At 38.6% G+C, this 27,903-nt stretch overlaps 1 protein-coding gene and 2 pseudogenes across 1 annotated transcript in view; 2 read left to right on the top strand and 1 right to left on the bottom strand.

Annotated features, from left to right (window-relative positions):
- The window catches only part of LOC140936382 (complement C3-like), a 50,851-nt gene extending 32,629 nt beyond the window's left edge, over positions 1-18,222 (top strand). The window contains exons 23-35 of the mRNA XM_073385845.1: positions 248-484; positions 2,536-2,587; positions 3,220-3,294; positions 10,161-10,268; positions 10,825-10,955; positions 11,355-11,420; positions 12,263-12,507; positions 12,695-12,782; positions 13,932-14,003; positions 15,950-16,055; positions 16,198-16,287; positions 16,714-16,791; positions 17,738-18,222. Coding sequence (XP_073241946.1) covers positions 248-484; positions 2,536-2,587; positions 3,220-3,294; positions 10,161-10,268; positions 10,825-10,955; positions 11,355-11,420; positions 12,263-12,507; positions 12,695-12,782; positions 13,932-14,003; positions 15,950-16,055; positions 16,198-16,287; positions 16,714-16,791; positions 17,738-18,042 — 1,653 coding nt within the window. The 3' untranslated portion in view covers positions 18,043-18,222. The remainder of the gene's footprint in view (positions 1-247; positions 485-2,535; positions 2,588-3,219; positions 3,295-10,160; positions 10,269-10,824; positions 10,956-11,354; positions 11,421-12,262; positions 12,508-12,694; positions 12,783-13,931; positions 14,004-15,949; positions 16,056-16,197; positions 16,288-16,713; positions 16,792-17,737) is intronic.
- On the bottom strand, positions 3,578-4,362 carry LOC140936570 (uncharacterized; annotated as a pseudogene).
- A 2,063-nt stretch (positions 18,223-20,285) lies between the features above and the next one.
- The window catches only part of LOC140936383 (complement C3-like), a 42,277-nt pseudogene continuing 34,659 nt past the window's right edge, over positions 20,286-27,903 (top strand).

Here is a 27,903-nt window from a genome sequence, read left to right as displayed (position 1 = left end):
TAGGCGAGTTATCCCTAGCAGAGCGTTTACAACGCAGGTAGGATAACCCTCTTGCCAGGGTAACCCTTGGCTACCTGCCTTTTAGACACGCCGTGTGAAAAAAGAATAAATATGCGAGTGCTGTTGGATTAACCCTCTTGCACCAGGGTTACCCTCCCTCCTTGTGAACAGAACCTAAAGGTTTTCATAAACCATTCATTTTCACTTTAATAACTAAGTTTTACCGTTTTTGCTTTCCTTTCGTCAGGCAAAACTGTATCTCAAAGGTAAAAAACACTTCTGCTCTATTGCTGCGGACGATAAACTCGCTTTGATAGGTGTGGTTAACATACCAGCCAATGACGCAAGATCTGTAGCAGTTCCTATTGTTCCCAAGAAAATTGGAGAGATTCCAGTACAAGTGTCGTCCATTCTTCAAATTAAAGTTGGTAACAGCTACATGAATTCGGCTGGAGATGCTGTGACGAAAACACTTTTTGTTTTGGTATGTGCCTTGGAGTAGGTACCTATTTCTTCTGCGTTCCTTTTATTCCTAAAACAAAATTATCAGCTTTAGACAGCGGTGTCGTTTATTCTTCATATGAAATTGGTACATAAATTATGTCTGAGATTCTTTGAGGACTGAACACCGTCTCCTTTTCATTTGTAAGTCAGTTAAGGTTTAACTTGTGCGTTGCACTCCGTATCCCTGAAACCTAATGCTCCCACTCACCTGCTTTTGTTTCTTGATGTGACTGAAGTCCAGTAGGTAAAATGGTGTCTGTAAGAATAAACGGCAATGTCTAAAATCATATCAATTTTTTGAGGCCGGCTAGTACTCCATGGTTTAAAAAATTTAAACAAGCCCGAGGGAAACTTGGCGGTTTTGTGTGCCGAGCGGCCGAATGAGGGGTGAAGCCGTGGGTAGAATGGGACGAAAACAACGAGAAACAGCGGGTTTTTTCTCACGGCTTCAATGTTTGTTAGCGCGCGCTTCTCGCAGGTTGTCGCAGCTTTCTCCCCCCCCTCGCCAAGAAAAACTAGACATACCGCCAGCACGCAGGCAGATCGTACTGCAACAACAGTTGTTCCAAAGAAAACTGGAGGAATCGGAATAGTGATGTGGAGGCTATTTTTCAAGTTAAAGATATCATTGGTAACGTAATTGGCCAAATATGAATTCGGGTGATCGAAGACGCTGTACTTGGAGAAAACAGTGAAAGCTTTTTTTTGTAGCCGTTTGTGGATTATATGGAAGTAAGCTGGTTCACGTGTTTAAGACACTTTCTGGCAACAGTACACTTCAGTTGTTACCGTTGCGAGATATATTAGGTCAAAACTAGACATTTTTCAACCGTGACAAATATTCATCTTTTGATAATACTGTATATATACCCATCCTATGAATATACCTTTAGGGTTTTACAGTCAAACCAGGAAATCTGTGAACAGTAGAAATATTTCTGGAATGTTATTGTGTTGCAAGGAAAAAGCCAATCTGGCGTGAGAAAACTAAACAGCAAACAAGAACGTTAATTAGTTTGTGGTTTGTGGCTTGCTCTGATGTCCTGATCTTTGCTGTGATTGGTCTTGACACAATAAACATTCTTGAAATATTTCAAGTGTCCACGATTTTCCCGGTCGCACTTTTAACATCTCTCTTTATAACGAGATCGGGGGTGGCCACCAAAGCTCACCAGCTTGGTCGCTATTTTGGATGACGTCATAGACACTCAGTATTTCCATAGTGCGTAACCATATTTTAAATAGGCGTCGATAAAACCCGGAACACGGAACATTCCGGAACATTCCGGAGCATGCCGCAACATCCCGGAACATGAAAAAATAGAAATGATTTTCTTAAAAATATAATTAATGAAATAAAATAATAATAAAAAAAACATTTTTTTGTAAAAATTAATTATAACAAAATTACATAAAATAACAAAAAGAAAAAAAAAACGAAAAAAAAAATAATAATATAGAGAAAGAAACTGTATCATCTCCGAGTATGAGAAAACATCGATCAATTTTGAATTTAGAAGCCAGCCTTCACTCATTACTATCCGTTTGCATGGACTCTCAATCGCCCAACAAACTATTTGCGACAAAATATTGTTTTCTCACACTCGGAGATGATACGAGTTTCTTTTTCTTTATTTCTTTAGTTTTCGCTTTTTTTTTGTTATTTTACTTTATTATTAATTTTTACAAAAATTATTTTGTTATTATTATTATTATTATTATAATTATTATTATTAGTAGTATTCTTTTTCATGAAAATTATTTTTATTTTTTCATGTTCCGGAATGTTCTGTGTTCCGGGTTTTATCGACGAGCATGGTAAATTACATTTATTTATGAGTTATCTACTTAAGCCAAACTTCGACTTGATGTATTGTAACAGACGTGGACTAACTGAAATTAGTAAAATCCAACTAGTGGTCCATTATCAATGCTGCGTTCTGATTGTTTGAGCTACCACTAGGCTATATGTTATAGTTCTATATATTTAAATTTTTTAACCTTATTTTTCGTCTCCCTTTTTTTCCTTAGCCAGAAGGAAAGGAACACCAAAAGTCACAAACTTTTATTCTGGATCCTACGGGTAATAACTATATTAATGTTTTCCCAACTAACAACTGCTGCAGCCGCTCAATAGTTGAACATCTCAGTAAAGTCTATCATTTTGTTAAATATTAAATATTGTTTACTCATACTTAGTTTAGCCTGTTCCAGACTCCAATATATTGAAAAATAATGTGCGGATGCTAAAAAACTCGTGGGGGCTGGGCACACGCTTGTTTTTTCGACGGCCCCACGTTCTGTTTGATCTATGAGAGCCTGGCGCTAGCTGCTACTACTACTACTACTACTACCACCACCACCGCCACCGCCACTGCTACTGCTACTGCGACTACTATTTCTAATAATAATGCCGTTATTGACCCTCGGCAGTACTTATAGCACGAATGCTAGTGGGGCCGAGCAAATGCCTGAAATTACAAACAATTTAAATTGAACTTAAGAGGGTTAAGAATCCCAACTGGCTGGAGGCAAACCAGTTGGCTATTTACAAGCATGGCCGAGGATTTGAACTCGGGACTATCGTGAACAAATCCAGCTAGCGGTCAGAGCGGGACTTGGCCACGCTGCCTCCACAACTATGCTTGCTGGCTTAAAATAATACCAAAAGCGAAAACGTTTCATGAACTTTCATTGTTGGCCTTTTCATTTCAGGGTATCTTACCGACAATGCTAGCGGTGGTGGAAACAGACCAGTAAGGCCCACTCAAACGGCGTTTCAAAGTAAAAGTACGCGTTTAACCATTGTTATGCCACTATAAATTAAAAATTAAGTGTTCATAAAGATGCAGTAACTAAGAAGTACAGACTTACAGACTGGAGGCACTCAGTTGAGAAGTTCATCAAGAAAGTAAAAAAAAAATGTTGAAACAAAAAGTTAATATTAACGTTAAAAGCCGACGTTTTCGGTATCATCATGACACCATTCTCAAGGCAAAATGAACAAATAATGCGAAGATTTGATTTCTATAGTCTCTACAAATTAGCATAATATCAAAGGATCACAAATTCTTCAAGTGAATACCTTTGCGCGAATCGAGTCCGCTTGCACGTTTAGGGATGGTTTGGGTTTTCTTATAAAGAGTATCTCCTTAATTAGGCAATCAAATTTGTTAGAACCTTTAGTGAGCACTTGAAATTGTTCTGAAAGAAAAGGTGGTACGTCCGAGTTATGTTCGCTGTTTTAGACCCCGTTTACATGGAGTGGGGGACCCCGGTCTAGTGGGGTAAGTTTCTTTTGTTTTCACGCTCTGGGGGACACAAAACAAAAGAAACTTACCCCACTAGACCGGGGTCCCCCACTCCATGTAAACAGGGTCTTAAGACAATGTTTATAAATTGACGACGATTTCTGTTTGTGTCCATCAACGCGTTCGTGAAGGTGGCCGCGAGTATAACCAACATATCCTGCACCGCACAGGTTACATTGAAATTGATAAACTAAACATTGTTGGTTAACAATGGCTGGCTTGACTTCTCGAAATTTAAGGTCTTCGTTGAGTTTTCTGCTGATGAACACGGGCTGAATAGTGGTCTTGATTTTTAAGCTGAGGTCTGTGAGACGTTTTTTCACTATATTAGCAGAGACCTGATCTTTAAATGGTATGACAACTCGGATGGGGGCTGGAGTCGTGTCGGTTGATGGTGGTCTGCCACCTTGGAATCTACGAATTGTTTGACAGCCAGATTGAATAGGTGCCTCGGGTACTTAAGCTTTAAGAATACAGTCTCAAGCCGATTGCATTCTTGTGACAAGTACGACCAGTCGGAAGATATGCGGTAAGCTCGATCTAACATGGTGGTAATTAGACTGCGCTTGTACCGATTATCCACGTGGCTCTGATAGTGGAGTAAAAGGCCCGTATTAGATGGTTTTACGTAGACCTTGGTCTTGATTCTGGGAGCTAAGCTTAATAGTTCAACACCGATGAAAGGAAGCGAGGCATTCCAATGCAAATTAAGGAGATGCTCTTTATAAGAAAACTCAAACCATCCCTAAACGTGCAGGCGGACTCGATTCGCGCAAAGGTATTCACTTGAAGAACTTGTGATCCTTAGTTATTATGCTAATTTGTAGAGACTATAGAAATCAAATCTTCGCATTATTTGTTATTTGGGCGTGGCCCAAATAGAGTAATGGAAACGGCTTGTTTTGACGCAAATGTGCAATAGGCACGCAATACGTGCTAACGTAAACAAGGCAAGTAAACAAGCGAAGCGAAGCGAATGTCTGCCATGCGAACGTCTTGTACAAGGTAAGAGGCTTTTGGGAAAGAAAGCTCTGCTAGCGAACGGCAGTTAATCGCACTTTTACGATCTCAAAAGTTAATCTGAATCTTCAATATTTTTGCCTCATCGAAATTTGGAAGTCTGAAGTCCAGGGATGAAATCTATCAAAAATATTTGGAATATTAACGTCGGGTTTTGGTCACAAGCAACGAACCTTGAAACACAGAAACTCAAAAAACGGATCGAAATCCATCAATCACAAATCATAAACAATGACCTTTTGAACCCGTTGAAGAAAACTTTCGTTTCCTAAGAGGTCCGCTAAGATGATTGACGTCTGACATTTTTTTGAGGAGAGGATCGAAATGCACCAATCATAGAAAGACAGTTTTAATTGCATGTTTCCTAAGAGGTCATCTGAATTTGCTGTTTTCTTTATTTTATGTCCATTTTCTTTTCCTTATTTTGTGATTGGTCGATTTTGTAAGGTCGAGTGGATAATCCAATGAGGGACGCAGGGGGGACGATTTGGATATCGTTTGATCCGAAATTTTTCGAAGCAGCAGTGAGAAGCAGTTTGGATAACATTTGGCCGCGGCGTTTCGAGGAAAATGTTATTATATTGTTCAATCATGTTATCCCGGGTTAAACTTGCAAATGCACACACTGTTCGCGGTAGGCCCACACTAAAAAATAACACTGAGAGTTTTCGGAATGGGCTGGTCCGCGAACTCAAAGAAAAACAAAGGAAATTATCAAGACATTCAATGACATCAAAGACTTTTAGTGGACCCTATAGACGTAATAACAAATCGGAATATCAGGAGTGTACGTGTTAAATGGATAAGAGTTTGAACAGAGGAATGTTGAACAAGTGTGAGTGTCGAAAGATTTGTGTAGCCGGTTATCAGTGTGACAATAGTGATTTTGATTTTTGCATTGCGGAACACAGCGAGTTGCCTGTGGTAAAAATCTGTTTCGATGAAGGAAGAGACGATTGTCAACAATTGAAACCAAAAGGGACTGAGACTTCTTTTGGAACTACTGTGATTACTGCAACAATTCTTTTTATTATTTCAATTTTGTTTTAGCAGGGTGACGGTTAATGTACTTGTTTTTGTATTGCGTTTTGTGTTTTTTCAACTAATTGTGTATGTTGTGACGCGCGGTACATGTACGATGCTGTGCGTCGGGATTTTGCATTATCAGCAAGTTTTGTGTTAGAGTGTTTTGATGGCAGCGAGGTGACGACAAGAGAAGGTAATGAGCTAGTTGTACAGAAGGAAAATTGTGTTGTGGAGGAAATAAAAGAAGTTGAATTGAGATCTCGTCGTGGGAAATTTATTTATAAAAGAACTTACAAATTAGGTTAGTCAATTATATTTTCGGCATGACAAATTACCATTAAGTCGAGACTGTAATAGACCATTTTACAGTTGTGGACTTAGTACCCTAGCCTTCGAGTGAATGTGAGGCTGACGGTGACCTTGTTTTGATACAAACCTCCTTTGCTTTGTTATGGAAATTGTCCCTGAAAAATACTAGTTAGCATAAGAATAACTTGATTTACATAATAAAGCAGGAAGGTTTGTACCAAAACAAGGTCACCGTCAGCCTCACTTCCATCCATAACTGTAAAATGGCCTATTCGAAACTCGCGTTGTTTTCAAAATTTGCATAAATCGGGCGCTGCGAAGAAATATTTAGGTTACAAGCGCTTTGAAATACTGTACCTTCAGAACGGCATAGCTTTTACTTGTTGTGCTATCTTTCAAAACTATCGATCGATTCTAGCTCAAAAACTCTCAAAGCAGCGGTTTAAATGTTAAAGCTCGTGGCTGGTTTGTTTTCAAACGATTTAGGATGGATCGAATCGACTTTGGATCGATTATTATTTTATCAGCTTGTGGTATGAAAGAAATGTTTTTCTTCTCGATAAAGTTCACTCAACAAATTTAGAAAGATTTACTTGACTTTTCATTTGTGGAACGAACTGATTTTTTGTGGAACGAACTGACTGTTTTATGGAACGATCTGACTATTGATTGGACGATCTGACTTGGAACGATGTCAACGATCTGACCATGAAACGAAATGACCGGTTACCTTCATGCCCCCAGCAGACTACCGATGAACAAATTAAAATCTTTGTTACAGAAAACACGGAAAGTGACTCTTTTTTATGGAAGACTATGCGGAGGTGTGAGGTTTTTACTTAAGGGGCAACTCCAAAACTAGTTCGTAAACGAGGGAAGGTGTATCTGTCGTCTAAGCATCAGAGCACAGGCGATTTAGGTGGAATGAGATATCCAAATAGGCTTCTAAGTAAGAATTTGCCTCTCTGTACATGTAATTTTCCATTTTATAGTGCTTAACACAGTTTGAATCACCGGGTTAATTTTGGCCAATTTAAGCTTTGTACTGATATAGAGAAGAATCCAGGAACCTCAGTTTATGTAGATGCTACAAAAACAGTTAATGCTCCATACTGTCAAGGAAATGTTACAGGATTTGGGGAAAATGGTGGACAACGATGTGTCGCAATGAGTCTGTGCGCTTTAATTTACAGTAAGATAACAAAGATTACTTCAGTTTATATGACCCAAATATTGATTGTTGGTACTCAATTATATTCTAGTCTGTCACTGCTTGCAAGACAGTCTATGTTCAAGTTAACAGAATTGCCAGGAATGGTTACAGTGTTTGAGCAATTTTTCCACCTTGAATACAGTTACAGTTATACTTGTAACATCCTTCGCTACTGTATTAGCCTGAATTTCATCCGATTACTTCGAGTCGTTATTACTCCCTCAGTAACGTCCGGAATCGACCGGCCGTTAATGCCGTCCAGTGACGTCACTACTCGTTGCCCATTGCTTTAATTCATGCAAAAAGTAAACACGATATTCAAGTGGCAAACCGAGAAATATCGTTTGGAAATGTCTGCATGATACAGAACTGCTTTATGTTTTTCGATTGTAATTCATGTTTACCGTTCAAACTATCAACTGCATGCAGCACAACTCTGAACCGGTTGTACTAAATTCTGTAATCAAACTCGGTCGCAATCACGCAATGAAATAAACACACACACGGAACGCTTAGTTCAAAAACACAATGATTTGCTTTAATTGAAAAGAAGCTATTTGGTGCTTAACGAAGAAAAAAAACAAGGAGACAAGAAAGAAAAGCTAATAGAATCATTACACTTGACGGTAAAAATAGCAAGAAAGTCGAATTATAACATTGATCTCAGAAAACTTCGCGTAAACAAAATCACCGGCCGCCGAAACCACAAAGCGGCTCTAAATAAAAAACCTACCGACTCTTTGCAATGATTCTTCATTCGCAGTTCAATTTAGCATTTCAGTTTCAAAGACAAGGGCAATTTTGCTGTTTAAGATAAAGATTAAGCTTATCGAAATGTTTGAACTAAACGAAAGAATGCCAGGGATGCGATCCGCTCGCTGAATATCAAGCGACAATTCCGCTAAAATTTTTCATAATTATACATAATTATGCGAATGTTTAGACAATCAACCAATTAAAATCACTACCCGGGTTTCGGGTAGTGAGTGACGTCACTGGACGGCATTAACGGCCGGTCGATTCAGACGTTGTTGAGAGGAGAAAACGACTCGAAGCAATCGGATGAATTTCAGGCTACTACTGTATATGCCACTCACAGGTTACAGCATTTGAAACACTCTCGGCACTGAACTACAACTCATTCATTTTAATGGTGGCAATTATTGGTGTTAGCATCTACAGCACTGAGGCTGGGGGATGTAATGTATTTGATTCTCTTACTAGAGATATGTATCATAACAGTCATAGTGAAGGGACATGTGTATTGTTGGAAATACCATCCATGTATAAATTAGTACAATATTTTCAGACTCTACATACACTTTTAAGTTCATATATATCCTCATTCCTACATATTTCCACCTTTGAACCTCATCTTTTCTCAAGCAATGTTGAAAATTGTAGTATATCAAATGTTAATAGTTACCAATGTTCCTGTAAACAGTGCTACAATATACCCTATAGCAGTTTATGCAATGTATTACTCTCTTATTAATCCTGTGAATACTGGACTTAAGGAACTTTATTTGCCCTTGTTAGTAGCCGGAATACACTGTACAAAGTGATGGGTGTGAAAACACATCTGTCAGTATCAGTGGAGCTGAGATAAACCTTACTCTCCGGGCTGTAACCACTTATGTCCTATGTTGAAATTTGGCTCCAAGCATGTCTGCATTGAAGATGCGCATATTTTCAAACATTGTCGTGAAATGACGCTATTTTTGTTGTGGACTGGGACATACTGTATAAGCTGTGTGGTTCAGCAAACAAGTGGAGTAAAGGATTTGTCTTCTCTGGTAAGATATGATGACAGTTCTTTAGCTGCAATAAGGCATGTTCAAAGTATCATACCCGTAGTACGACCACGCCCAGATATACGCTCACACAGCGTCTTGTTCATTTTGCCTTGAGAATGCTGTCATGATGATACCGAAACGTCGGCTTTTAACGTTAATATTCGCTTGCTTATGTTTTAAGAAATCGTTATTGATCAAGAAACAAAAAGTTAAGTTGAAAAAATATCATCTTTCCCAAGATCCTACAGGGTGTATTTGGTATTTTGAAAACTAACCTAACGAAATTGCAGTCATTTCAGTGAAAAGGCGTCAAAGGTTTCTTAAGCCCGAGAAGCTCCAAAATCATAGTAACGAAGGAAAAGGAAAGGAGAAAAAGAAAGAGCGAGGAGAAGGAATGGAGGAGAAGAAAAAAAGCAGTGGTCACACTCTTAGTTTTTATAATGACTACTTTAAAGATAATTTTTGGCCGAATAAAACTGTTGGAAGCAAAAGGTCCATTTGGCAATAACGTTATCAAAAATCCGGTGAGATATACATTTGGCTAGATCATGATTGGTCCCATAAACACGTAATAGAAATTGCTTGAATGTTACTGATGTCTCATAACCTAGGGAGCCTATCATTGCGATGAAATTATTTGCACGCTTTCAAGTTTCCCTGAATCTTGTTAGTTTCGAAAACGTTTGGACCAGGATAAAAAAGAGGAATGAAGGGGAGGGTGAGGGGAGAAATTGGCTGGTGGGGGTGCTACCCTCGAAATGATCTTAAGAGAAGCACACTGCCCCACCATGTCAAGGTGGTGACCCCATTCCAAGAGACTTTTTTCTGTACGCTGTATCTTAAGTTATCTCAAAGTGTGATTTATAATGCTCATAAATAGTCTGAGTTGTTTTCATAGGTATCCTTCATTTTTTTTCAATGAGGTAAACCAAAACTAATTAATACGTTACTAACCCAGCCCATTTAACGATTTTACCTTAGAATCATTGCGACGGAAAGGTCCCCTTCACGTCGTTGAACTTAGCATTGATTTGGAGTCCCACAAGGATGCCGTTACTGGATCAGTTAGGGCTTTCGTTTACCTTACAGGTGAGAATTATCAAATCAAAGCCGTGACATGATGTGAAGACGAGAGAAAATAATAGCCGACAGAGAGGGAATCTTAGGGCGTTGGCCGGGATATGTGAATAGGCAACGTTCGATATATTTTATCGAACAAGACTCAAAGGCTTTAGACACAAAACTGCAAATTTCCACGACTCTGTTGTTTTGCGATTCCCAGAAGAGACTTAGGCTCAAAGAATACCAAATCAAATAAAGAAAAATGATCAGAAAGACTCGGAGTCATGTTATATTAACATATCGAACGTAGGTAATTAGGATGCAATTAAACGGAAGTTTATTCCTGAAACGTCCGCACGTTTTAATCGATTGTTTGAAACGTCATTAAGTCAACGTGAAATTCACACATCCCAAGGGCTAGACTGGGATTTTCCCTCGTTCCATTACTCTCTCCTGGTGAAGACTATTTTTCTAACCAAATGTCTCGTACGGGTTGCTTTTAGTAATCATTGTTAGCAAACATGCATTCCATACCGGCAAAAAAAAATACTACTTACCGAGTAATCATCATTCGTTTTGATAGGAAAGGGCGATAAAGTGAAAGGAAGGACACTAAATCTGAGAGTGAAACTCGCGTCTGAGATGGACTCCCACTGGAAACCACCCGCGATCCATATTACCAAAGAAAACGCTCTGCTACGAAGACAATTTGATGTAAGTAGAATTTTCGATTCTGTTTAACACATTTGAAAGCAAAGATCTATCAGATTTACGAGAAGAAATCTAGCTACTTTTTAGTCAAAATTTGTTCGATTTCGACTATGGGTAAATTTATAATAATAGTTAATAAAAATAGCCGGAATTGAGATATTTCTGCCGCACGAGAGGAGCGGTGACTGAGGCCAGTTCAGCATGGGTAGATGGAATCAGAATCAGAGTTCCATATATACTTAAATCAGAGATTCCAGCCCCGTCAACTACAAAAAGGGAAATCTTAGGAGCGGCATAGCCGCTACCACGAACGCCGACGGTGCGAGCCTGTAGGGGGTCCGGGGACATCTTAAGATATGTGCCTCTAGTTCAGGTAACAGGTTGGTCTCCTTTTATAAATAGGTGACGAGGTACCTCGGTGGAAAATTGAATGTAACGGCTGAAGGGACTGGAATTGCACTACTTGAGGTAATTGCATCATTATTGTAAATTGTCCTTTTAGTCTCTTGAGCACTGAATTTAAGCGTTCTTTAATTTTTTTTTTTTATGTTTCGATTCCTGCGTGCAACTTCCATCAAATGCTTATTTGTTAACCTTTTGAGAAGCCATAAACAAAATCAAATTCAATTTTGCGGCACAAAGAGTTTGTAGTACCCGTAACTTTACCGCAAATTCTTTGCGATGACAGTATAACCAAATAAAAATATGCTGACGCTGGAAAATACCCAAGCTCCTCTTCAATAATTAACGGAAGAAAACTTTCAAAAAATGCCTTAAAGAGGAAACTAAAACAAACACTTTTTGAGATCCTAGCTTCAGAAGACTGTTATATTGATCTCCCAGAAATCGTTCAAAAAGTTAAGTTGAATTTATTTTCCTCTTAGTTGATATGTAATCATTAGTATCGTTCAGCGTATCAGTATAGTCTCTTGTCATAACTGTCGTCATTTATTATTAGTAAATACCATTAGTTTATCAGTAGTCTCCAGTCATTGTTGTCAATTTTAGTTTCTTTAGTTCTCTTGTTACTTTTAGCTGTATTTAGTTGTATTTATTTCCTGTAAACACGCATGACCCGCCTAGATTAGCTTAGCTACCCGCGGGCATGTTATCGTACTTTTACCTCAAAACACAATAAAATAAAATGTATGTATGTAATGTATGTATGCAAGAAATGGCATACTCCTCAAGGAAACGGTTTTGTCAGTTTTGACTATATAATTTTTCAAACTCCAGGTGCTATTGCATGTTTTCTTTCCTAGCTACTTATATTATCATCGTTATTGAAACCTTACTTGCCATTTTTAAAGGTGGACATCCGCTATAATCTTCCTACAACCCGTGATGAAATCTGCAAGTTTGATGTGACAACCACAGTTAAAGAAACCAAACAGCAAAAACCTGGCCCTGTTCAAGTAAAACAACGGAACAAAAAAGGAAGAGGAAATCGGTGTAAAGGGAAAAATAAGAATAAGAAAAAATGTAAAAAAGGAAAAAAGAGGCAACCACCGAAACCTCCACCTGTGAAGAGTATTCTGTTGAAAGTTTGCGCTCGGTAAGTTATGGTAAATAAAACTCTGGGAGAGCTGTCCTTCAGCGCAATAACTGGACCGTTGAAGTTCCATATCGACTCCATAGCTTAATGGATATAGTCGAATACGGATCGTTTAGGGTGACTCGGAGCTGGCTTATTACTGTCAATCAGAAAAGATAGGGTTCTAAATGATTTGTTTACCTCGTAGGTATAAGGAAAGAAGAAATACAAGTATGTATATCATGGATATTGGCATTTTAACAGGGTTTAAACCAGACCAAATGTCTCTGCGAAAGGTAATTTTCCAATATATGTTGCAATAGACCAATTTCGATTTTTTAAAAGTTAACCCATTCTTGGCTCTGAGGCTTGGGGAAATAAAACAAAAGAATTTATTAATCATTGCTGAGCCTTCAGATGATTTCTTTTGTTTTATTTCCCCAAGCCTCGCAGTCAAGTAGGAACTCTAATATATCGAAATTGGTTTATTACTGTCCTTTCTTTAACCTTGTATAATTATAACTCATAACTATAATTACCTATAGTTAAAGAGGGTAACACCAATTAATGTAAATGTATTCTCACTGGTGGCCCTGTAACTGCACTGCGCAGCTACCAAGATCATGGCAACGGCGTCTACGTCCCCTACTTGTGTTGAACAATGTCAGGGGTTCCTTGACATCCCTTCTATAACTGATGTGTAAAGATGATGGAGAAAATGCCAACAGCGTAATCTCACCGCCTAATGACGGTCCTTACCGCGCGCTTTCCCGTCGTCAAATGACGTTCCCTTTCTGTTGCTAAATCGGCTTAATGTCTCCCGTTCAGAAGACGAGCGCTCTTCAATTGAGTTAACTGGGCGGTAATATATCCAAAGCAACGCTGTGTTCCCCTTAATGGGGGGTTCCGCCCGAAAGCAGTACCTTTTTCAGGCTTCAGGTATATGAAATGGTAGGGATTTCATTAATTGGAGGTTATGAAAGGGTTAAGAAAATCATATCTGTCATTTCGGTTTGTAAAAGGATCAAAAAGTAGATGCATTTTATGGATATGAAAGAGACATGAAAACTTCCTGGTTTAGTGATAAGATAAATGTATTTAAAAAAGGCGATGCAATTACAGCAGTTAAAAGGGATGCAATGCTCTAAACAAGCTAAGTGAAAGGGGTAGCATTTTTCAGTAGAAGTTTTGCGAAAGGGGTACTTTTTTCTGTAAAAAGTGGTATACAAAGCTAAAGGGGTGAGAGGTTGGACTTCGGGGGGAAACCTCCCCATATAAACCTTCTTTGAGTAACCGCCAAGACTGTGGTCAGTACCGCCAAACATAGTAACAAGGAATGCATTTTTCAGCGTCATGTAACGCCATTTTGCCGATCTACGCTGTTTAATTTGTCCAGTTCTAATTCTTACCGGATTAAACTATATACTTCCGATTTCATTTGACAGTTGCAAGATAATTTGCCTGAATTGGACAAGTACGAACTGTCAGACAGATCACTGGTTATATACCTAAACCAGGTAAGTCGACTGTCACATAAGAATGAACGAACCTTATTGATATTTAAAGATGCAGTTTTCATGTTATTCTACCCATCGTTTTAACAGTAACCGAAACTATTATATGGCTGAATCCGCAAGACCAATCAAATCCTGTGCTCTGACTGGTCACCCGAGCGGGCAAGTTGTACCCGCTTGAGAGTTCCAGCGTTGGTCCTTCCAGGAAAAATTCCTTTTTTGGCAATAGAATGATGAAGTTTCTTTTAGATGGCTGAATATTGGAATATTGATATATCTCTCTCCTTTTTTTGTGTTTTCAGCCTTTGGTCATTATTTTATGTTCGCTGCTTCTGTCAATGCCCAGTACGAAAAAGAACCTAAAGTCTAGTTATGCGTACGTGTAGCTCGCTCAGATTTATTTGTATGCTTCGCCTTTTTGTTAATGAATATAAGGAGTTCAAAACTGTTGGTCATTTGCTTAACTGTTGCGTAATAGGGGTTCTCATATCCCGTCTTCCCGCCTATTTTTCTTCTTATATCCCTCTACTTTGCCCTTTTTATGTACGAATCCCGATTCCGCCTTAATTTTGTCACGACTTTCTTGCTTGAACTATTGAAAAAGACGTTATATAAGACTAATCTTCATGCATAGCAGCTTTAAGTTTAAGGTTCTTAAGTGGGTATATAAACTAGAAACATGGCTGCTCACCTGTAGCTAACCACAACATTATAACTAACCTCAGTGAAAATTATCGTGATCCATAAAATGATGACAAAACGAAAACTTCAAAGCTGGGTAAAATACAATAATTAAAGTCACTAAAAAAGCAGCCTTGCTCTCGCCTTAGTTTTAAGGTGCTTTGTCAACTGACCCTTAAAAAAGTTAAAATCTGTGGAGTTGCTGATTGTGATAGGGTGTGGTAACGCAGTGAAAACGCTGACAGCGCTGTCTTGGATTAGGTCCCTGACTCTAATGGAGCCTGCAACATAACGGGACTAGATGATCTTAGCGTCCTTTTGGCGTTACGATTGTTCAACCTAAGATAGGAGAGTTAATCCTCAAGGTACAGTGCCTTGAGAACATCATTTGGCAAATGCTTCTTGCGTTTTGGCGCCATCCTAGCTTATTAAGCAAATATTGCTTGGTTGTTGTTGTTTTTTGTTTTTTTGTTTCAAAATAACTGCTGTACTCGTTGAAGTCTCAACATAATATGCTGGTCTTTATTTAAAATGAATGTGACTTCCAACTTCTGAGATTAAATACTTCTGGACACTGACGAAAACCACACGAAAATAGAAATACCGGAGAAAGGTAATAATGGGTAAATTTGACAAGTTTCACTTTCTTTGCACTCATAGCTGTCATTCCTTAACCACAAAGGCGGACTGCTCACAAAAGAGCCATTTTTGTCAGTCAACGCGGTGTTGTCAGGACAAAACTAAATTCCCGTATCCCGCTACTGTTCCTTTACTTTTCCCGCATCCCAAGCTCATAAAAATAGGAAATCCCGCTCCCGCTCGCTATCAAAATTCTCGCTTGCCGCTCCTATTTAGTAAGAAAATAAGTAAAAGCTTTATTAATGTGTCAATGTATTTAGTTTTCACAAGCTCGCATCCCGCGTATCACCATAAAAAATAGCCAAATCCTGCATGATCCCGCCAAATCTATTGTGGACCCTCTTACTTACTTGCTTTTCACAGATTCATTTACGCTTCGCATTTGGTCATTATTTAAGGTTCGCTGAATCTGTCAATGCCCAGTACGAAAAAGAGCCTAAAGTCTAGTTATTACGCGTATGTGTAGCTCGCTTGGATTTATTTGTACGCTTTAGCGCTTGATTGTTAATGAATATAAGGAGTTCTCAACTGTTGGTCATATGCCTAACTGTTGCGCATTGTTCTTAGGTCGGGACCTCTGCACTAAATTTCACTTACATACACGGCCTTGGTAATTTTTGTTATCTCAGATTCCAAATGACCGAGACCTGTGCGTGGATGTGCAGTTTGACCCAGAATACAACGTGGGTGTTGTGCAGGCGGCTCCTATTAATGTCTACGACTACTATGAACCAGGTGAAATCAAACACTTTAGTTGGATCAAACGTTTCGTCCCCAGAGGTGGAAAATATCAATTTGCAATAAAAATCTTAAATTGCGATGGCGAAATACCAATTGATATGTTGCTGTTGTTGTCCTTGTTTGTTTGCCATTGCAGACGAGTCGTGTACCAAATTTTACGTGCCAGATAAGAACAACCCTTTGACTTTGGGTGTGTGCGACGGGGGATCTTGTAAATGTGTTAGCGGTAAGTTGGAACAAGTACTGACGTTGCTTTCATATTTTGATCCTGCTATTGTTAAAATATTTTACAGACCTCTTTAGCTTAATGTACAGTGGAACCTTGATATTATGAACCTCTGTGTAACGAAGTGCTCGGTATTACGAAAGATTTTCTTTATCCCAGTTATACTTAAATACATGGAAATGTACCTCGATATTCCCCTGTATTTTTTGTTTTTTCAATGATGGTCTCATGGGAAATTTCCCCTTAATCTTTTGATGAATAACGCGTACATATCCACGTAAACATAACGAAATTTGAAAGAAATGGAGCGTTTTCACTCACGTGGCCACCATTTATGCTAATTCATTGTTGCCGCGAAAGGAAATGCAACCTCAAGAGAATAAGGCTTGGATTTATAACGTCAAGTTTTAAATTTCGTTTCTTCAGATCCATGTGCTAAGGAAGATCCTCCCATTGGCAACATCTCCAAGCTCACCGACATGGCTTGTCTTAATTATCATTACGGTAAGATGGCACGAACTTACTGTGCGATTTAATAGTGACTGGGGCACTTTAATTTTTTTAAATTTTAAATTTTTTTTTTAATGAACACTAGTGAGCAGCACAAAGCAACGCGAAGATCTTGTTTACTTGATTTTATTTCTCCCACCGGTTTCATCTGATCACACAGACTTCATCAGGGAGTATAACAAGATGGAGCTAAGGAACTAACTTTATACCTAATAATTAAGACAAAATTACGTTCCTGTTAGGGTGCGAACAGTAAAAAACGCCCACAAAATATGCGTACAAGATATGACTATAATCCTGCGTTATAAAATTTGCAATGTTTAGTTTTGGGGCTCACGGATTTAACATTTAATTTTCAAACACTGACAAGAATCTTCGATAAGATTACGTGTTAGTTTCTTCATCGCCTTCGTTCACAAATAAACTCAGTTTTAAATGTTGAAGGAGAAGTCAAGGTTGATAGACGCCTTATAACTTTATTTCAACCTTTTTTCCGAGGTAAAGAGATTTAGAGCTCCGAAATGAGCATTTTCTTTGAAATTATGGTCCGTATAGCAAGTTAAGGACCGCAAATTGACCAATCGCATGGCGAAAACAGACTCAGCCATATAATAATGATTATTATAATGATGATGATAATGATGATGATAGTGATAATGATGATAGTGATGATGATGATGACGATGATGATGATTAAAAAGATCACCCTATTGGGAACGGCGCGCAAACTAAGAAAACTTCTGTCTATCCCGAATTAAAAATACCCCTCTGGCACCTCGGGACCAAGAAATGGGTCCGATTCAGTAAGAAAGTGCAAGAAGCAGTCTGTAGCAAGTTAGCACCAGAAATAATAATAATAATAATAATAATAATAATAATAATAATAATAATAATAATAATAATAACTATCATTAATTAGTTATTATCATTATTTTGTCAGCAATTAGAGGGCGAGTTCTGCTGATTGACCAATACAAAAATATGGTAGAGTATCTGGTACGAGTTCTGAAAATCATCAAGAAACGCAACAGGAAATTAACAGTTGGAAAAGTACTCACGCTTTGGAAGCGCAGAGACTGCAAAAGTCCAGATCTCAAGGAGAGGAACGAATATTTGTTTATGGGCCTTGAGAAGGGAGGGAGATACGAGCTGGACAAGAGCTCGTTCGTGAAATTTTGGCCGAAGAGCCGAGCCAACAAGGATAAAAAGAGCTTGGACAAGTTCGCTAAGCAATTTACGTGCTAAATTGATTCTGGCAAAGAGTTTAGTACAGTTCAGTGCGTTTACTGGATAAAAAAATGCTGTAGAAATGATTTTTCTAAAAGTTGAAAAAAATAATGTTGCTACATCTTAGTATGCAAAAGTAGAGAGAAAAATAATGTTGCTACATCTTAGTATGCAATAAAGCGGCTTCGAAAACTTTAATATTGTGTTTAATATTTTACGCCTGGAGAGAAACGGGTAAGAGCACTCTGATAAGGAACACTTCTGCCGCTTTACAACCCTGCGAAACGGTCCCGGCACAGAACTGTTGTTTGAGAAAAGAAACAAATGACTGGTCTCTGATAAAAGATCAAAGCATTTTCCTATTGGTGATCATTTTATAAATTCTCATAACATTTTCCCTTGTTGATGTATGGATGTTGTTAGGAGAAAACTTATGTCAGGTACTCGACTTAGGACTTAAAGAGTGAAGCAGTTAATTTTTTTAGGAGTATGTATACATTGTTTCGTATTTCTAAGAGTTGCAATTCTTTTGTGTCGTTCGTTAGCCACTGTTTCATGCATAATCTTCTCTCGATTTGCCGACTGAGGACAGGTAGCCGGGGAGCTGGGGAGATGGGGGTGTGACTGAGGGGGTGCCAAAGGTTTGTAGGGGGATGCTCCCAAGCCAAGTATCGTCTCTAAAATGTATCTTCAATTTTGTCTTAAACGGTATTGATACTGTTGTAACGACAACTACATCAAATTAGAAGAGTTTCGACCAATCACGGTGTGACTTGGATTACGAAAACGATCGGCTGTTTAGTGCTTTACATTACAAGGTATGCCTTTGGGGCGGATTAGGGGGTGTACAATCGATTGTACTGTAAGGAGTAACCCCAACCGTCCGGTAGGCCTTTCCCGATTGTGCTCGTAAAATGCTGGAAAGTTGCTAACTGGAATGCCAAAAAGTTGCTAAAAAATTGCCAAAAATCTAAAAAGTTGCTCACTAAATTTCAAAAGTTGCCACTTGAATTTCTTGATATTTTTATATAAACGTTAATTAAGAAGATTATTTTTCGTTCTTCACAATAATTACTAACATCGGTAGAGAAAAATAGCTGGAAGCTTAACTATGTTTAATTTAAAACAAAGTTTAAAAAAACTAAGAATTAAAAAAAAATTGACAAGCATTCAAGAAATTCGCATGAATTGAAGTTTTCTATGAAATGGTTTACTTTTTTTGTGCTTGATATGTGCTCTAAACCTATATTTTGCTCAAAAGTTGCTCAGAAAGGCAAAATTTGCTCGAGGTTCGGCTAGAACCGCAAAAAGGTGCTCTAGACGCCAAAAGCCGCTCAAAAGTTGCCGATCACAAAAATCGGGAAAGGCCCACCCACGGGAGTCTAAAACATAACATCCGTTAAGTTAAACCAAGTTAGTCAGAAATGTCAGAAGAGAGCGTGGAGAAGGCTGACGTTTCCTTCGAAAACCAAAGCACCCTCAAGGAATATCACGCCAGCTTCGTAGCATAGCCTGTGATCAAAAATAGTCACAATACACGTGGGGGCCGACCTCAACGATAGAGAATGTAATATCTTCAGACAACTCTGGTTATTTTTTTTTATTCATCTAATCCACCCATTCGTTGTTATAGTTTTTTTTTTTTTCGTTTTGGTGCGTCTCACTCGCAAACTTTTACTGTGACACTCGTTCAGACTATTGGACCCATATCTCTCCATCCCTACTTACTGTTCAACCAGAATTTCCTCAGAATTTGAGTTCAAGTACTGTGCAAAAAGAAATAAAGGCTATCTTGAAAAATACTTTGAAAAGAAATTCCTAAGTTTCTTTTCAGACGAGAAAGCGGCGAAATTTTGACTCTTATTGTTAAGTGTTCATGATCAGCGAAATTAAGGAAGCTACAATTTATTGTAGGTGTGGAATCGAGAAGGGAAGTTTGCTACATTGAGGCAGCATGAAACGAAGCGAGATAAAAATTTCAGTCATTAAATTCCTGTTTTGTTTGGTTTAACGAAACTTTGTCAGGGCAAAACAATTCCCAAAATACTCAGTAATGATCATGAGTGTGAGCTACTCCGTTACAAGAAGTGAAAAGAAATCGTGATAAAGTGATGAAAATTGGCACTTTACCGACGCCTCTGTTTTTTCAAGTTTTGACAACTTTTCAGCACTGATATGATTCCTCAATGCTGAAAGGGAAGTCAGTATTTGGTATTATATTACGAAATATAACGTATCATAAAGGACCCGTTCCTGTTTTCAGTTCAGTACCAGTCGTTGCGGTGGTCAAGTCTTTCAGCACTAAACGGGAAGTAGAGAGTCACGCGTCGAAATTGCGTGCTCAAAAGCTTTGCTGCAACAATGGCCGAAAATCCCAGTACGTTATTGCGGATAATTGTGCTTCTTATTACAGTGGGGTGTTTATCAGCCAAAAGGTAAGCTGGTAGAGACCAGGTTGTACAGATTGACTGTGATATTTTGCTGTTTGGATTCCGTTTTAGACGTCAATGTGTAATCGGCTCTTGTTCACGAATGCAATCAGCGAAAACTTGCTGAATGAGACTGAAAATGGATACTAACGTTATTAATGAACTCGAAAAGGGCTGGCAATGTTAGATCACGTCAGTCGGAAAGGACAAATGCTTATTCACCGAGTTTGGCTGCGTTCAGTTAAAAAGTGGAAAATGTTAAAACATGGTTAAATAAGTTTAAAAAGGTTTCCGTTCGTGGCCCTCTGATTTTAAAACCCAAAGGCTCGGTGAAGTCAGTGGCAGCCTCTGCAGGAGCAAATCTGTCGGAATGGCCGTGTATATAACTGTTTTGTTTAGTTAAAAGGCGAAAGGCTATAGATAGAAAGTTTAATATTTCTAAGTTTTTTTCAAAAAGTAAACGTGCGAGGTTCGACGAGTTTCGTTTTTTACTTTTTGGGAAGTCGTGCAGATCTTCATGATCAAGTGAGATTTATTTAGTTCCTTGCAAACTAGACATCTGAAAAGAAAGTGACCGTGTTTCCGGTTTCATCGCTTAAGTGCAAGTTAATTTTAGAGGAAGCAAACAATGTTTTCTTTGATCAATTTGATATCAAAAGTAGAAGTTAGCAATATCTCCTTTGACTTTTGATTTTGCGTTTGAAAGGTTTCCTGTATGACTCGCTTTATGCAAAGCCACAACTGATACATCAGTCGGACTCGGAGAGCAAATTGAAATTTCATTATCTTCCTCTTGGCAGGTTTTCTATAATGGCACCAAATGTGTTCCATGTTGGGGTCAAAGAGCAAGTCTCGATTACGTTGTTTGACTCTGGGAACCCTGTGAATGTACAGTTGTATCTACAGGACTACCCACATAGACGAAAAACATTCTCCCGCATTCAAGGACGAGTGGATCAGGGTAAAAATAATCAAATAACGCCTCAAATTATTTAACAGGATTTTAAAATTAGAAGGAAAATATAGCAATAATTCATTGAAATAACTGAACATATTTAGCTACTAGGTCTGAAATTTAAAACCTGGAGGGAGTTGGAGCCGGAGTCGTAATCAGAAGAGTAGATGTTTAATTTACGATCTAGTGAAAACAGCGTTCTGATTCCGCTTACGACTCCGTCGTTTACGATCAAGTGAAAACTGGGTCGTCGGAGTCGCAAGCAGAAGCGGAAGAACCAGACCAATCACAGTACTTAAAAATACTTGATGTTGTCACGCTACTGGACATGCGTAATCGTTTAAGGGCAGAACAACTGTATTACTTTATACATACAAACGCAAAACCGATATGTTTCACTTTTTCAGTAAAGTTCAATTAGATCATAGTACCTTACAAAGATGAAAGTTTAAATAAATGTAATAATGAGAAAAGTTTGTTTCGAATTTTTGCTCTTGTTTGAATTTTATCCGGCGGGGTTCAAATCCACATGTAATTTATCATAAGCACCGGAGCTGCTTTACAACCGCTTTCATATCATAGTTTTCTTCCTCGCCTTTAAACTACACAACTGCACTGTTACAAGTGCTGCTAACCTTAAAGGATTTCGATATAAACACAATTCTGCAAAATTTTCAAAATGTCATATTGTTTGTTTTTGTTTTATTGTTCTTTTCTTTTTTAGGAGGCAATATTTTCCTTCCAGTAAAGGTAAGGGCGGAATTCTTGTTATATATAAAACACGATATTCTCGTAATTGAGGTTTATTTAATCTATTAACTCAAATTTCTTTAAAACTAAAACTTGGAAAAAACTCCGCTTAGCTCCGGTTACAAAAAGTTAAATGCGAGAACATGTAATCGCCTGACTTGCTGGCGGCAGAACCTGCAGCTCGTGGGCATAAGTTATTACAAATCGAAATGAAATGGCTGCTTCCGCGAGCGGGTAACTATAACGCGAATCCTGCATGTGTTCTTAATGGTTACCCAAGCGGGTAAGACGGTTTTTTCTCGCCTTCGCGGGATACCCCGCGTTGGCCCTGCAAGAAACCAGTTCTCTTGGACATGTAATGAATCCTCGGCCTCGTTCTTCTTTTTCCTTTCTTTTTTTTTTTATTGTTGTTTGTAATTGCCGGTTGTTGTTGTGTCCTTTTTATTGACCTCGACCTCATCTCATCTCGACCTCACGGCTTATACAATAACGCATCTATTTATTCATAGCTACTAGTTTCAGCCACTTAGAACACACACTGTTAAGTCATCATAGTTTTGCACATATTATAGGTAGAAGCCGGAGACCTGCCAGATACCGCGTCTGTGGATAAACAATACGTATATCTGGTAGCCAAGTCGGATGACGCACATTATCAGTTTCATAAGGAAGCCAAGATTCTTCTGAGCTATAGAGACGGGATGGTGTTCATACAGACGGACAAACCAATCTATACTCCAAAACAAAGGGGTAAGAAGTGCGACGACCCCAATTTTCCTTAATAATTTTTCACATTTTTTGCGCGTGTGCAGCGCCACCTTGCTTGCAAAGACCACAGGCAGATACAGTGTCACGCCTTATGGTGCAGTTGGACCGTCCAACCAACTGTTAAACAATTGCGAGTTTTGTTGAATTTTGAGTTAGGTATTCTGAGGAGTTAAATATAATATGTCTTTTATTACATCAATCAGAAAAAGAAAACTGGACAAATCCAGTGGACGGGCCTATGTGCTATAGTTTTAAGAGCTAACCGTATGGGAGTTTCCACGAAATGTTATCTTTCACCCTAAAATTGTAAAATTTCGTAGAAATACCCAGAAGCTCATGCTCACAAGAACAGTGGAGCTTGATGAGCGCCCTCATTCCTTTCTCTGAAAGATTTCAGACTTTCCCGTGCAAGAGGAGAGTATCTTGTCAACACCCACCCAATTTTAAAATGATGTTCCGTCGTCCTTGGCGGGAGAGGCCTTATGCTATTGAGGTACATGTCGAGGCAGACCCTTAAAAACCTCTCTGACGCTCTGACAAAGTGAAGTTGTACGATCCAGTGTTGAGGAAAACTGACGAACAAAGATCAGTCCTGATTACAGTTCATTACAATGGTTGTGTTTTAAAAATAATCTTGTCAATTGATACTTTTTTGATTTCTTTCCAGTCAAATTTCGAGTAATTCCTCTTGAATTTGACATGAAACCTTCACGACGAAAGGTGAGATCGTTTTACTAATTTCACAACATCAAAATTCCAATGTCTCCCTCTTTTTTAATTTCCTTTTTTGTCATTCTTTTTGTCTTTTTTTAAATTTTGTTTCAATGATCAATCTTGTCTTGTCCATTCTCAATATATGATATCTAATGATAGCGGAGCTCTAGCACGCTCGATGCGCGCGCAGCGGAACACCATGGATAAGAAAATTTCGTTGTCTATGTATCCGAGAAATTTTGGTAGTGACCTGTAGTCACGTGGACATACGTCCGTCCATCCGCCCTCTCGTCCGTCCCCACCACAAGCATACCAATATATGTGGCAACCCAAATGCAACTCGAGATCTTTTTGGCGGGATATAGCGTGGCCACCCTCGTCTTGTGAAGCAGAGACAGTAGTGAGCTTAGGCAACAACAACGGCAAAAAGCAATGGGTTTAGATTAGTAAAGCAATAACTCTGCACGTGCATCACGCTTTTTTGTACATTTCTTTACCGTCACTGCACAAGTACGACGTGAAACTTCCTAATTTCACGTTTTATGGAGGACGTGAACGTAAAACAACTATTTCCTTTTTCTTTTTGTGAACTTACATACAGTCCTTTAGGGTTCAACTCCTGAAAAAATCTCCAAATTTAGCAAATTAAAAGAGTTTGAAAGAGAGCAATAAAGTTTGAAACAGCGCGAATTCACTTTTTAGGTGACTTTTTTCCTGCCGTTACCGTCGTCGCTGCTTAAGCTCCCTAATTTAAGAGTCAATAAAGACAAAACAGAAAGCGGAAACTGTTTCTGTATCCGTGTTGTCTCAAGTATTAAGCTTAGAGTAACTGTCATGTCCACAAACTTCGACGATAGAGAAAAAGAAAGACATAGAAAACGAGAAAGTAGGCGCCAGGCTAGCAAAGCTCAACGAGAAAAAGAGCGACAGAGAGCTAGCTAGAGCGAGAGATATTCATACAAAGGAGGCGAATTTCGTTGGAAGAACAACATGAAAATTTCATAGCGGAGCTGAGAAAAAAAAGGAAAGGAAACGGCCAGCAAGGTGAAAATGAGCGGCAGTAGAAAAATGGCGAACAGGAACACAAGCAGTAAAATTTTGTGAGCACAATAAAATGTGTAACTAGGAAGTTTCATGTTGGAACAATAACGGCAAATAAAAGTACGAAAAAGTGTGCTGCGTGTACAAAATTGTTTTTTCGCTAAGTAGACTTGTTGATTTGTTTTGCCGTTCTCGTTGCCGTCGCCGTTTAACACTACACGATTTTATTTTTTGAGTAAATTATAAGTTTATTAACGAGAACTTCGCTTTTCGCCCTGGCTAACTCTATAATTATACTATGACATTGGATAATCTAATGCAGAATTATGTTTTGTCTTTCATTTTTCAATAGATTACTGTTGTAGTTCAGGTGAGTCCCTTTTTTATTATTATTCCTTTGTTACTGGGTTTGGTAGTTTTGGTTTCATTGCAATTTCATTCAGTTGAATTCCATGCTTTATTGCCTTTAATAACTTGATTTGCTGGGCACCTACAGAATCCGCAAGGAATCAGAGTTCAACAGTGGAAGGACCTAGACCCAAGCACAGGTTTGATTTGGCTTCCTTCATATCTATTCACTAACTATACGTTTGCTTGCTCAGTATCATGGCCTTAGCATTTGAGCGAAAACGAGGCTGGATTTGACAAACCTTTCGTCCCTTATTTGAAGAAATCATGCTGAACAATGCAAATACCATTTAACATAAGGCCAGCTAGTGTCCATATAATCGTCCGCGTTATCTATTTTTACTCGAAAGCATTGAATTTTGGAGGAAAAAAAAGACGAGTAGCAACTGCCTGACCATATTTTAGGGAGGGCTTGGACGATCGACTTGACCTGGATGATTACATGGGGTCCAGGCTTAGAACAATGGGAGCTACTTACGCCGATCCATAATGAACCCCAGCCTCGGTCAATTCCTTCAGTTATAGTCCTTTCGTCCGATAGCCCTGACAACTGAAGTTTCGGTTATCCTTTGCAAAACTATAACCATAGTGATTTTCATTGGATTTGTTTATATACAAGTACATAATACCAGGCGATTGTTCAGAAGTTGGATAGCGCTTTTATATCCATTGCATAAATATTAAGCAAACGTATGCGTTATACCCCACCCCTTCCTTTGAATTTACAACAATGGGGCCAGGAAGATAAAAGTTCCAAACATTCGGATCAAGGTATTCTCTATTGGTGGATGAATGAGACAGTAAGTTTGATAACAATTCCATTGAAGTAGTCTTACCAAGAATTTATTAGCCTTTTTCGTATAATAATCCAGATATTGCTAAATATTCTTTTCTAAACGCAGATCAAAACTTAATTTCATGAAACATAAAGTAGTGATTATAACACGGATTCTTTAGTGTTGTATAAAATTGCTCCTGACCTTTGTACTTGGCTTTTTTATTCAGGAATTATATCAAGGATTTTAGATTTACAAGACTTTGCCCTTTTGGGTAACTGGACGATAACAGCCACCTACGGACATAAGGTAAGTCGATCCACCACTACGAGCACATGCAGCACAAGCTCAGTATGAGAGTTAAATCATTTTAATCATTAAAATACGTGTGGTCCGTAGAAGAAACTCAGGGGGTAAAAGAAATCGCAATTCGAGACCACACGTATTAATGATTACACTCTCATACTGAACTTGGGCTGCCTGTGCTACGAGAAGCACACGTAAACGCGCGCGCAAGGCTTCCCTTTTCCGCGTGAAGTAAGAGAAATTAAATAAGAGCCTTTTGCGCGCAGGTAATTGCCATAAGTATTTTCCAAATCAATAGCTAGGAGTTTCGTGCGTTTTGATTGGCTTCCGTAACTCGGACTATTCTTGGCTATTCACTGTTCTAGTGCGCGATTTTTATTGAAATTTCTAAAAAACTCGGTAAAAATTACTCTACAAAGCATTGAAACACGATCAATCAAAACGTAGACAATGCTCATACTAAGTCACACCTTTTATTTACAAACATTACTTTTTTAATTTTTTTCCAACTAATATGGTAAATACTAAAACAACTAACTCCCCTATCTCACGTATGTATACCAAGAGGTGAAACGTCGAGGTATATATCCATGATATTCTCCTACCCTTCGAGGGATAGTTGTATATTTGAGGTTAATTGGTACTGGGTCGATGTCGTGTTGAATTGTACCATGGGATTCAAGTGGGTGAGCCAATCTTCAATTGCGACAAAATTAGTTGAGTTACTTTGCCCGAAAGAGGCTAATTGACGTGTAACCGACTTTAAAAGGTGAAAATAAAGCTTTTTCTCCCCCATCCCCTCCATGCAATGTTTGTGCCGCTGTTCGAGCTACCTGCAGAAAACAACAAACACCCCAACTTTGAATGGAGGGGAGGGGGGAGGGTTGTGGATTCTTTTATTCTCTGAAGTTACCCTATTTGAGTACAAAGTCTCAACAATTCTGTCGCCGATTGCTGACTCAGTTTCCAGTAGTTTTTTGGTGTTGCGCACGGATGCGATCGCCAAATGAAGTATTTCATAAAGGATTCAAACGACATTGGATAATACCCACACAGGGTTCTGACAGTCTTAAAAAATTCCTTGAATTTTAGGGGAAGTCCTTGAAAAGTCCTTGAATTTTCTTCAAATTTGAATGTAGTAGCCTAGAAGAGTTTTTTTTTATGCTTTTTGGTTGTCCAAGATAGAATATAAATCATAGGTCAGAGAATTTAAAGGTTATACATAAAGTGCTCTATGTTTTATGCAATAATTAACTATCAATTTAAGACAAGTGAACTGAAAAATGTTGAGAAGTTGATGAAGCAAACAGTTAAAGCCTTAGAGTCTTATTAGAATGGACTGGGAAAGTGCATTTTCGTACAATCTGTGAAATTATATTCCTAGTAAGTAAGTGGTCCTTGAAAAGTCCTTGAAAAATGATTGCAATGTTTTGTATGAACTCTGCCACAGCACAAAACAAAAGTGAACCAACAATGGTTTCCACAACACCGCGAAGAAACACCACAGTTCCCTGTAAAACTGTCTTAATGGCCAATAAAAGAAGTGATACCGTACCCTTATAGTGCTAGTCCGCTACACAGCCTTTCAGTGTCGTCACGCAAGGCTCCTCCCCACAAGGAATGGAAGTAGGAGGAACGTTGCGTGACGACACTATAAACAGCTGTGTATCAGACTACTATTGATAGTGCTTCCGAGACAACACTTACGTAGAGATATGCAAGAAATGGTATT

This window comes from Porites lutea, chromosome 5 (genome assembly GCF_958299795.1).
Source record: "Porites lutea chromosome 5, jaPorLute2.1, whole genome shotgun sequence".
In the NCBI taxonomy this organism is placed as follows: domain Eukaryota; kingdom Metazoa; phylum Cnidaria; class Anthozoa; order Scleractinia; family Poritidae; genus Porites; species Porites lutea.
The sequence above is the reverse complement of the archived record's forward strand: the minus strand, read 5'-3'. Positions and strand labels throughout refer to the sequence as shown.